The sequence below is a fragment of the Eptesicus fuscus genome, chromosome 5 (genome assembly GCF_027574615.1).
Source record: "Eptesicus fuscus isolate TK198812 chromosome 5, DD_ASM_mEF_20220401, whole genome shotgun sequence".
NCBI lineage: Eukaryota > Metazoa > Chordata > Mammalia > Chiroptera > Vespertilionidae > Eptesicus > Eptesicus fuscus.
Window position 1 is genome coordinate 43,058,869 of NC_072477.1, and position 12,180 is coordinate 43,071,048.

At 46.3% G+C, this 12,180-nt stretch overlaps 1 protein-coding gene across 7 annotated transcripts in view; it reads right to left on the bottom strand.

Moving 5' to 3' along the window:
- MAP2K5 (mitogen-activated protein kinase kinase 5) overlaps positions 1-12,180 on the bottom strand; it is a 273,560-nt gene that overhangs the window by 121,660 nt on the left and 139,720 nt on the right. For all 7 annotated transcript variants that reach the window (XM_054716100.1, XM_054716099.1, XM_028141851.2 and 4 more), the window contains one exon: positions 323-396. In XM_054716100.1, coding sequence (XP_054572075.1) covers positions 323-396 — 74 coding nt within the window. The remainder of the gene's footprint in view (positions 1-322; positions 397-12,180) is intronic.

Sequence of the window (12,180 nt, forward strand, 5' to 3'; positions counted from 1 at the left end):
CCCAGGCACAGCTCCCACTCTGCCCTCCCTTTTGTCTGGCCAAAACGCTTCATATCAACACTGCATATCAATGAAGTTTGCTATTCGTAAGTAGTAATTACAATATCAGCAGTTTTTACTGTCATTAAACAATGAACAATCATATTCTGATGAAGGAAAGTCGCCCGGAGATTAAAAATGAATACCACACTCCCAGCCGAGGAGAAGATGCACAGCTCTGTTTGTCTGGCGGCTGGGTGACTTTTCAATCCAGAGAGGAGATTGGAAATAAAAAGGGGATGCTGCAGAGAGGAGAGCAGATGGGGAGGGAAAACAGACCTACCTGAGTGCTAACTCCAAAGTCACAGAGCTTGACCTGTCCTCTGGTGTTTACTAGCATATTGGAGGGCTTCACATCTAAAAAGGGAGGAGAAAAGTCCATGTAACTAATTCCATATCTACAGTGCTTGCTCTAAAAAGAAGCGCACTTGCATACCATATTATATTGCAGAAACGACATCATCTGCTCAACTTGGACTTCTAATCACAGATTTAATGCAAAGCATTTTATCTGGAAGCAAATAAATGTAAGGTCCTAACACCTCCACTTCCAGCTATTTCTGGTTTCTATAGAAGCAACGGTTTATTCCAAGTGAAAGTAAAAAAAAAAATGTTGGCTTTCAACAACAGTAAATACACCCGTCATCCTATTCCCTGCCTTTTAGGAAAAGTAGGTAGAAAAGAAAATGTAATCTTGCAAAGAATTTGCACAAAAGGGCTTGTTTTGCTCCCATTTAATAAACAGTAAGGCCAAAGGGAAGCCAACAGGAAAGAGAGCGTTCGTATGTTGCGGGTAACAGGCCATAGCTGAACAAAACAATGAAAAAATAAATGCCACATTGCTTTTTCCTGGTTTGATATGATAAATGCTACTTCAGATGATACTCAGAAATTGATCTAAAAGATGTGAGTGTGTGCCTGCATGCACTTATCAGCCTTTGTTTCAGTTGGCCTTCTCTTCCCTTACATCATTTTTGACTGCTGTTATAGTTAACAAAAGAACTGACATAGCTTTTGCCAAGGCAGTCAGTTGCTAAATAATGACACAAAGGGTTTCTGTGAAACATTGTCAGTGACGACAATGAGCCTTTTCAGGAATTCAGGGAGCCCACAAAAATCACCCAAGCAGGACAAGAGCAAACTGCTTTTGAGGGTACAGAACAGCACCTGCTTCAACATTCATCTTCGATGGCAAAAGTGGTCGGGAATAGGCAACTTGTTATATTTAATATAGCATATAATCTTAATCACCCCAAAATTGAACATTTTTAATGTAACAATTTTTAAAAATCTGTAAATGAGTTCATCTCCTCCCCTTTACCCTGCAAAAGGGTACCCCAACAAAGTATCCTGCCAACAGTAGATATTTAATTCAAACTTCAAGTTCAAACTCTGTAATTACCAATTATTGAGTCCTACCTACTATGTGACAGGCAACATGCTAGGTACTTTCTCATGCATTAGCTATTAAGTATAGCCTGACTGATGCAACAACGTAAACTCCATGAAGGCAGGGACTTTATCTCTGTTACTAACTACTATATTCCCAGTCCCTAGAAGGGTGCCAGGCATACAGTAAATGCTTAATAAGTATTTGTTGAATGGAGGAGAAAATAAAGGAATGGAAACCATGAACACATAGTATGACTTCATGTTGATGATTCTGTTTCAGTGATCAGAGGGCAGCTATAGAACATGTTTCTGGACCACGCCCTTCAAATAACACACATTGGATACTTCCTTTGTGGGGAGGGTGAGTCTGAAGACAGTTTTATCAACTCTCTTTCTGCCTTTAGTTTCCCCAATTTCAATATAAATCTTACACCACCAACATTCTATGTAATAAAAGGCTAATATGCAAATTTTCCCCTCAGGAATTCGACCGACTGGGAATTTGACCACTCGCTATGACGTGCACTGACCACCAGGGGCAGCATGGAACAAAGGAAGGCCCCAATCGGCCTTGATTGCCAACCAGGCCTAGGGACCCTACTGAGCATGAATTTTGTGCACTGGGCCTCTAGTATTAAATAAAGCACTTTCACTACCTCATTTCTCTCCTTGAGAAGGAAATGAAATACTCCCTGATCCCACCCCACCAAAATGTGAACTCCTTAAGAATAGGGTTGTGCTTTCAAATGTACCCCAGTACTTAGCACAACACATTTAAGTCATAGATAGCCACAGTAGACATGCAACATTTGCTGAACTGAAAGAAATGTTAGAATCTACACAGCCTGGTCTTTTTTTCCAAACCTAATTTTCATTATACTAGTAGACCCTCAACTCTGAATATTTTTCTTTTTGACAATCTGCTCTTTTATACATCAATACCCTTAAACCACTCTTAAGCCACCATATCAGAGGGAGACAGTTAATGAACAGATATTTTAAGCTCCTGGAAGGAGCTGCCTGGAAATCATGAAGTACGGTATGGTAAAATTAACATTTTTAGCTTTAATCAGACACATATTTGACTTATGTGGATTAACAGAGAGAGAAAGAATAAAACCACAAAGTTGCTAGATTATATTGTAAAAGGCAAAGTGTAAATAAGAACTTCACTGGATTTTTCAGCTCTTCAACATCTACATCTTGTTTAACTTACACGTATAACTTGTATACATTCACCTCTCAGCCTAGTTATCAGGAGCACTTTATGTATGAAAGTAGTAGTCACCCTTTTATCCTCTGTCTAAACTGTTAATCATGGTCTCAAAAAAACACACCCCAAAACAAACAAAACCCCCCATCACTAAGCCTTTGTTCATTCTACCTGTTCTCCCTCCCACCCCCTTTGGACACGCCCCTCCCTCTTCCCCCTACTCCCCGCCCCCACCCCGCCCCACCTCGGGGGTTTAGAAACCCTTCTTCAATATAGTCTGACTGAATCCTGCCCATTCTTTAGCTCAGGTACCCTCCTCCCTGTTGCCCTAAATACTCAGGCCGTCAGAATCACTGCCTCCTTTGAACTGCTAACGTATTTACTATTCACTGTCTGTACCATTTGTTTGAAACTGAGCATATGACATTTTTTTTTAGTAGTAGTTATTTACCATATTTACTGTTATAGGTATCACCACCCCAAGTATTAAGTTCACAGAGTAGGAATATGTTTATACATCTTTGTCTTTGTATGTATCTTTTCCAAGCATAGTATCTTGCTCACTAGTTGATGGTCTTCAAACAATACACTAAATTTGTTATATTAAGTGTCCTCTTTCCCACCAACATCTTGAGACATCATTTGAACATAACAGACTCCTTTAAACAAAACCAGTGGATTCAGACGAGGAGAAAAGACCATTTAGTTTTTTTGGGGGCTCTGCCACAAACTTAGCATGTAATGTTTTAGTGTCCACCTCTGTAAGGAAACAACCATGTGTCAATCTTAAAAAACTATGAGGATTAGATGAGATAATGAATAAACACTGCATTTTAAACTCTCAAACACTCTATAATTGTAAGGTATTATTATTTCCCATTGGTAGTCAACCAAGCTACAAAAGCTGTACTTCATTATATTTAGAAAATTATTTCTATTGCTATTGTAGCAAATTTAAGCTGTATTTGAATAAATACCAACTGAATGAAAATAATTTCTAAAGCCCAGTAAGTAGAACTATAAACCAATTTAATGTTGAGGAGGCATTCTAGGCAGACAATATGCACCATGCCTCAACAAGGCTACTAACTTGTCTCCCCGTTTTTGCATTTGCTCTGCTATTATCTGTGCTGAATACAGCAGCTAGTGATCCTTTTAAAACTTAAATCAGATCATGCTGCTTCTCTCCCTAAAACCTCCAAGGGCTTCCCAACTCAATGAAAAATGCCAAGTCCCCATGATAATGTCTAAGGTAGGGGTGGGGAACCATTTTTCTGTCAAGGGCCACTTGGATATTTATAACATCATTCGAGGGCCATACAAAATTATCAACTTAAAAATTAGCCTGCTAGCAATCTTGAGATAGAAGAATAAAGTTGGAGGGATCATAATACCAGATATCAAGTTATACGACAAAGCCACTATAATCAAAACAGCCTGGTACTGGCACAAGAACAGGCATATAGATCAATGGAACAGAACAGAGACCCCAGAAATTTACCCAAGCTATTATGCTCAATTAATATTTAACAAAGGAGGCAAGAGCATACAATTGAATCAAGACAGTCTATTCAATAAATGCTGTTGCGAATACTGGACAGATACATGCAAAAAAATGAAACTAGACCACCAAGTTACACCACACACAAGAATAAACTAAAAATGAATAAACTCAAAAGACTTCAATGTAAGATATGAAACCATAAAAATCCTAGAAGAAACCATAGGCAGCAAAATCTCAGGTATCTCTCGTAGTAATATGTTTACAGATACATCTCCTAGGGCAAAGGAAACTAAGGAGAAAATAAACAAATGGGACTATATCAAAATAAAAAGCCTCTGCACAGCAAAAGAAACCATCAACAAAACGAAAAGGGAGCCCACTGTATAGTAGAACATATTTGGCAATGATACATCTGATAAAGGGTTAATATCCAAAACATATAAGGAACTCATACAACTTAACAAAAGGAAGAAAAAAATCCAATTAAAAAATGGGTAAAGGACCTAAATAGACACTTCTCCAAAACCGACATACAGATGGCTAAGAGACATATGAAAAAAATGCTCAAAGTCACTGATCAACAGAGAGATGCAAATTGAAATGACAATGAGATATTACCTCACACCTGTCAGAATGGCTACCGTAAACAAATCAATAAATGACAAGTGCTGGCGAGGATGTGGAGAAAGGGAACCCTAGTACACTGCTGGTGGGAATGCAGACTGGTATAGCCATTATGGGAAAGAGTATGGAGTTTCCTCAAAAAATTAAATATGGAACTGCCATTTGACCCAGTGACCTTACTTCTGGGAATATATCCTAAGAGACCCAAAACACCAATCAGAAAGAATGTACTAGGTGTACTGGTTAATAATGCGGATTTTTTCAATATATGGTTATATTATATATATTATATATTATGTTATATATTATATGTTGATATATATGTGATTTGATATGTATGCTATTTTGTTGTATTGACAACAAGCTTCAAAACTTCATATGTCAAACTTGCTGAAGGTGTTAACATCATGGATATTTTTACACTTAAAAATGCCGAATTTTGTGCCAAAAAAGGAGCATTTGCAAGAAGTTATAATTCATTACTTTATTTTGAAGAAAAGTGCTGCTGAATACTTCGGGAAGTTTATGGTGAACATGCTCCATCTCAAGATATGTGTGAACGCTTGTTTAAATGCTTTAAAAGTGATGATTTCGATGTGAAAGACAAAGAATGTCCAGGTCAACCGAAAACGTTTGAAGACCAACAATTACAAACATTATTGGATGAAGATGTGTGTCAAACTCAAAAACAAGTTGCAGAAAGATTAAACGTTGCTCAGCAAACAATTTCCGATCGTTTACAAGCAATGGGAAAGATTTTAAAGGAAGGAAAATGGGTGCCACATCAATGGAACGAAAGACAAATAGAAAACCGAAAAGTCATCAGTAAAATGTTGCTTCAATGGCACGAAAGAAAGTCTTTTTTGCTCGAATTGTGACTGGCGATGAAAAGTGGATTTATTTTGAGAATCCCAAATGCACAAAATCATAGGTTGATCCAGGTCAGCCATCAACATAGACTGCAAGGCCAAATCGCTTCGGAAAGACAATGCTCTGCGTTTGGTGGGATCAGGAAGATGTGGTGTACTATGAGCTTCTAAAACCAGGTGAAACAGTTAATACTGATTGCTACCGACAAAAAATAATCAATTTGAACCACGCTTTGATCGTAAAACGACCAGAATGTGCCAGAAGACATGGCAAAGTAATTTTGCTTCATGATGACTCATCATCACACACTTCAAAACCAGTTAAAGACAAGTTAAAAGATCTTACCTGGGAAGTATTAACCCACCCTCCATATTCACCAGACCTTGCTCCTTCAGATTACTACTTGTTCTGATCGATGGCACACGCACTTTCTGAGCAGCACTTCAAAACATATGAAGAAGTGGAAAATTGGGTCTCTGAATCGTTTGCCTCAAAACAAGAAAAGTTCTATTGGGATGATATCCACAAATTACCTGAATGATGGGGAAATGTGTAGCTAGCGATAGGCATTACTTTGAATAAAGCACTTTTGATGTTTCTCTTGAAGTTATCGTGTTTTCTTTGATTACAAAATCCGCTATTATTAACTGGTACACCTAGTATGTACCCTATGTTCATAGCAGCATAATTAACAGTAGCTATGATCTGGAAACAGCCCAAGTGCCCATCAGCAGATGAGTGGATCAAAAAGCTGTGGCACATTTATACCATGGAATACTATGAAGCAGTAAAAAAGGAGGATCTCTTACCCTTTGAGACAGCATAGAGGGACCTGGAGAGTATTATGCTAAACGAAATAAGCCAGTTAGAGAAAGACAAGTATCACATGATCTCACTCATATGTGGAATCTAAGTAACAAAATAAATGGATGTACGAAATAGATCCAGAGACATAGAAGCATGGAACAGACTGTGGAATCTCAGAGGGAAGTCAGGGGTGGGTGGGAAGAGATCAACCAAAGAACTTGTATGCATATATGCATAACCCATGGATACAGAAAATAGGGTAGTGGAGGTATGGGATGGGGGTGGGCTATAAGGGGTCAATGGGAGAAAAAAGAGGGCATATGTAATTCTTTCAACAATAAAGATTACAAAGAAAAAGATTCAAGAAACAGAAATACTACAAAAAAAAAATTAGCCTGCTATATTTGGTCAAACATTTAATTAACTCACCCCTAATGCCTTGGCAGAACCAGCCCAAATGATTTTGAGGGCCTTGTCTGGTCTGCAGGTCGGACATTCCCTATCCCTGGTCTAAGGCCTTCTCTGAGCTGGCTCCCCCACTACCTTGTGCTCTCACCCTCCCTACTCCTCTCCTTGCTTCATCTCATTTGCCAGGCATGCTCCTGCATTGCGGCTCCATATCCCTGGAACACTCCACTCCCATGTGTATGCATAGGTTGCGCCTTCACTTCTTTTCTGTTTCTGCTCAAATGCTACCTTCCCCAGCCACCCAGCATGAACAGCAGAACTTTCCCACCCTAGATACCCTCTTTTCCCCCGCCTCATTTCAATGTTCTTCTTAACATTTAGCACCATCAACAACACACTATAATATCTGCGTAACTAAATCTATTCCCTCACAATTCCCCCTCTTGAAGGGAAGCCCCATGAATGTAGAGACTTCACCTGTTTTGTCCCTACTATAATCTAGCATGGTGCCTGTGCAAATAAGAAATAATATTTGTTGAGCAAATGGTGAATGAATGATATCCCTAATAAATAGATAGGCAAACATGCTTATCCAGAGGGGCATGAATTCGGCCTGAGAAGGAGCTGCATCTTTTCCATACTTAATGGCATGTACTTCAGAATGAATACATTTCCAAGTGACGTTTTTCATTCTGAGAAGAATCCACAGTTGTTGCAGAGAGAGAAACATGAGTAAGACCCTGCCCTTCAGGAAAGGGCAGACCGAGGACATGCTGGTATATTCTCTGACCAAAAATATTGCACATGAGATTTCAGGATAACAATATTGCTTTTAAATACTCTAAATGGGATTTTCTTCCTGAACAATTGGCACTCTTACTATAATAAAGACAATGAGAGTTATGTAACTAAATAGCTCCCAAGCCTGGCTGTGCATTAAAAAAAAGGACAACTTTTGGGGTTCCACCTCAGATCTACTAAATCAGAAACCAATCGCATACAGCCTGGTCTTTAGGCCAGCATTTAGAAAAGACTGATGTAAACTGCTAAATTTCCCTTTGATTTAATTGCTAGAAAGTTCAGAATATCTGAAGAAAATTTTATTCTCTTGTTTTCCTTTACTTTTAAAATCAATTTTATTCATTTGAAAAAATGAATTTTATTGCATCATTTTGAATGCACAATTTGGTGAGTTTGACAAGTGTATATATTTAAGAAACAGAATTCTGGGTTGACAGGTTTTTCCCTCCCAGCATTTGAAAGATGTCTTTCCATTAACTTTTGGCATGCATAGCTTTTGACACAGTCTGCTGTAATTCTTTTTTTTTCAGAGAATCATTGATTGGCTGGCTCCTGCATAGCCCCCACCGGGGATCTAGCCCACAACCCGGGCATGTCCCCTGACCCAGAATCAAACTGTGACCCCCTGGTTCATAGGTCGACACTCAACCACTGAGCCACACTAGCTGGGCTGCTATAATTTTTATTTTTGTTCTCTTAATGTATTTTGTTTCTCTGAATATTTTAAAGATTTTAAAAATGATTTATTTTCAAATTTTTTTTTTTTTTAAATATTTAAAATGTCTTTTTATTAGGGCAAATTGTTAATTAGGTATGTCAAAGCTTCTGATCAGTTTGCTTAACTCATCAATTATGTTAAAATATCTCACCATAATGGTAAATCTATTTCTATTTTTTTTTTTTTAAATTTCTTTATTGATTAAGGTGTCACATATTTGTCCTCATCCCCCCATTCCCATCCCACCCCTCTCCCCACGCATGCCCCAATCCCCTGTTGAACTTAACCATTGGATAGGCTTATATGCATGCATACAGGTCCTTTGGTTGAACTCTCCCCCTCCCCCCACCCTCCCCCTACCCTCCCCTATCCTCCCTCTGAGGCCCGATAGTCCGATCGATGCCTCCTTGCTTCTGGTTCTGTTCTTGTTCCTCAGTCTATGTTGTTCATCATTTCCTCTAGATGAACGAGATCATATGTCACTAGATATATACTAATAAGAACTGAATGTGAGACGAGCAATAATATTTATGCTGACAGGCAAATGAATCAATCTGTAGCGAGCTTCCCCCTGGACCAACAGTTCTTTTGAGACCCAATTTCGATGTCCAGTAGTTCCTTATGTGTACATGTCAGCACTGACCCCTCAGCTCTGGATGGTGGACAAATGGTGGTAATGGGGGTCCGACTCCCTCTGGTTTGGTCTCGGCCGAACCCAGGGGCACGGCGTCACCCGGACTAAGGGGCACGTGGCCTCACCCATACCCAAGGGACTCGTGGTCTCACCCGGGCCTGGGACCCAGCCTCACCCAGATGGATCCAGGGGCACAAGGCCTCACCCGGACCCAGGATCTGGCTTCACCCGTACCCAGGGACGCTTGGCCTCTCCCAGACCCAGGGGCACGTGGCCTCACCCGGGCTTAGTTGCACAAGGCCTCACCTGGATCCAGGGACACATAGTCTCACCCGGACCCAGGGACGCTTGACCTCTCCCAGACCCAGGGCCACTTGGGCTCACCCGGGCCTAGGTGTACGACGCCTCACCCAGATCCAGGGACACATGGTCTCACCCGGACCCAGGGACGCTTAGCCTCTCCCAGACCCAGGGCCACTTGGGCTCACCCGGGCCTAGGTGCACGAGGCCTCACCCGGATCCTGGGACACATGGTCTCACCCGGACCCAGGGACGCTTGGCCTCTCCCAGACCCAGGGCCACTTGGGCTCACCCGGGCCTAGGTGCACGAGGCCTCACCCGGATCCAGGGACACATGGTCTCACCCGGACCCAGGGACGCTTGGCCTCTCCCAGACCCAGGGCCACTTGGGCTCACCCGGGCCTAGGTGCACGAGGCCTCACCCGGATCCAGGGACACATGGTCTCACCCGGACCCAGGGATGCTTGGCCTCTCCCAGACCCAGGGCCACTTGGGCTCACCCGGGCCTAGGTGCACGAGGCCTCACCCGGATCCAGGGACACATGGTCTCACCCGGACCCAGGGATGCTTGGCCTCTCCCAGACCCAGGGCCACTTGGGCTCACCCGGGCCTAGGTGCACGAGGCCTCACCCGGATCCAGGGACACATGGTCTCACCCGGACCCAGGGACGCTTGGCCTCTCCCCGACCCAGGGCCACTTGGGCTCACCCGGGCCTAGGTGCACGAGGCCTCACCCAGATCCTGGGACACATGGTCTCACCCGGACCCAGGGACGCTTGGCCTCTCCCAGACCCAGGGCCACTTGGGCTCACCCGGGCCTAGGTGCACGAGGCCTCACCCGGATCCTGGGACACATGGTCTCACCCGGACCCAGGGACGCTTGGCCTCTCCCCGACCCAGGGCCACTTGGGCTCACCCGGGCCTAGGTGCACGAGGCCTCACCCGGATCCAGGGACACATGGTCTCACCCGGACCCAGGGACGCTTGGCCTCTCCCCGACCCAGGGCCACTTGGGCTCACCCGGGCCTAGGTGCACGAGGCCTCACCCGGATCCAGGGACACATGGTCTCACCCGGACCCAGGGATGCTTGGCCTCTCCCAGACCCAGGGCCACTTGGGCTCACCCGGGCCTAGGTGCACGAGGCCTCACCCCGATCCAGGGACACATGGTCTCACCCGGACCCAGGGATGCTTGGCCTCTCCCAGACCCAGGGCCACTTGGGCTCACCCGGGCCTAGGTGCACGAGGCCTCACCCGGATCCAGGGACACATGGTCTCACCCGGACCCAGGGACGCTTGGCCTCTCCCCGACCCAGGGCCACTTGGGCTCACCCGGGCCTAGGTGCACGAGGCCTCACCCAGATCCTGGGACACATGGTCTCACCCGGACCCAGGGACGCTTGGCCTCTCCCAGACCCAGGGCCACTTGGGCTCACCCGGGCCTAGGTGCACGAGGCCTCACCCGGATCCTGGGACACATGGTCTCACCCGGACCCAGGGACGCTTGGCCTCTCCCAGACCCAGGGCCACTTGGGCTCACCCGGGCCTAGGTGCACGAGGCCTCACCCGGATCCAGGGACACATGGTCTCACCCGGACCCAGGGATGCTTGGCCTCTCCCAGACCCAGGGCCACTTGGGCTCACCCGGGCCTAGGTGCACAAGACCTCACCCAGATCCAGGGACACATCGTCTCGCCTGGACCCAGGGGTGTGTGGGCTCTCCCAGACCCAGGGGCGCTTGGCCTCGCCCGGGCATGCGATCCAGTGTCATCCGGGTCCAGGGGCACTTGGCCTCACCCGGACCCAGGGACGCTTGGCCTCTCCCCGACCCAGGGCCACTTGGGCTCACCCGGGCCTAGGTGCACGAGGCCTCACCCAGATCCTGGGACACATGGTCTCACCCGGACCCAGGGACGCTTGGCCTCTCCCAGACCCAGGGCCACTTGGGCTCACCCGGGCCTAGGTGCACGAGGCCTCACCCGGATCCTGGGACACATGGTCTCACCCGGACCCAGGGACGCTTGGCCTCTCCCAGACCCAGGGCCACTTGGGCTCACCCGGGCCTAGGTGCACGAGGCCTCACCCGGATCCAGGGACACATGGTCTCACCCGGACCCAGGGATGCTTGGCCTCTCCCAGACCCAGGGCCACTTGGGCTCACCCGGGCCTAGGTGCACAAGACCTCACCCAGATCCAGGGACACATCGTCTCGCCTGGACCCAGGGGTGTGTGGGCTCTCCCAGACCCAGGGGCGCTTGGCCTCGCCCGGGCATGCGATCCAGTGTCATCCGGGTCCAGGGGCACTTGGCCTCACCCGGACCCGGAGTCCGGCCTCACCTGGACCCAGGGGCATGTGGCCTCACCTAGACCCAGGGACGTGAGGCCTCACTTATACCCAGAGGCGTGTGACCACACCCGAGCCCAGAGGCGCGCAACCCCGCCCGCACCCGGGTCTCAGCGGGGTCCCGTCTTCCCGATCCCAATTCCTGCCGGTCAATCCCCCCTCAGCAATTCCCCTGGCCATCCTTCCAGAGCTCCAGTATGGCTGCTGCAGAACTCGTCGGGCGGCGGCTCGGCGAAGCTCCGGTGCACCCGGTGCATGGCGGTGGGCCGGTCTGGCGTCGCTGCGTCGGCCCTTGGGTCTGCATCGGTGGCCGGTCGCCGAGCATGCGCACCTGGCCGCTTCCGCGGCGTTGAGATTCTTGACGGACTCATAGGTCAGCAAGCGCAGAGTCTCCCACCCCATGTCTCATAGGGGCTCGTCTGTCCGTGCTTGGCTGCCAGTGGAGCCGTCCCCTCAGCCGGAGACCGCCGGGGGAACTGCGCCGAGCACGTTCCAGGCCGCTGTTGTATCGCCTGAGCCATAGTTC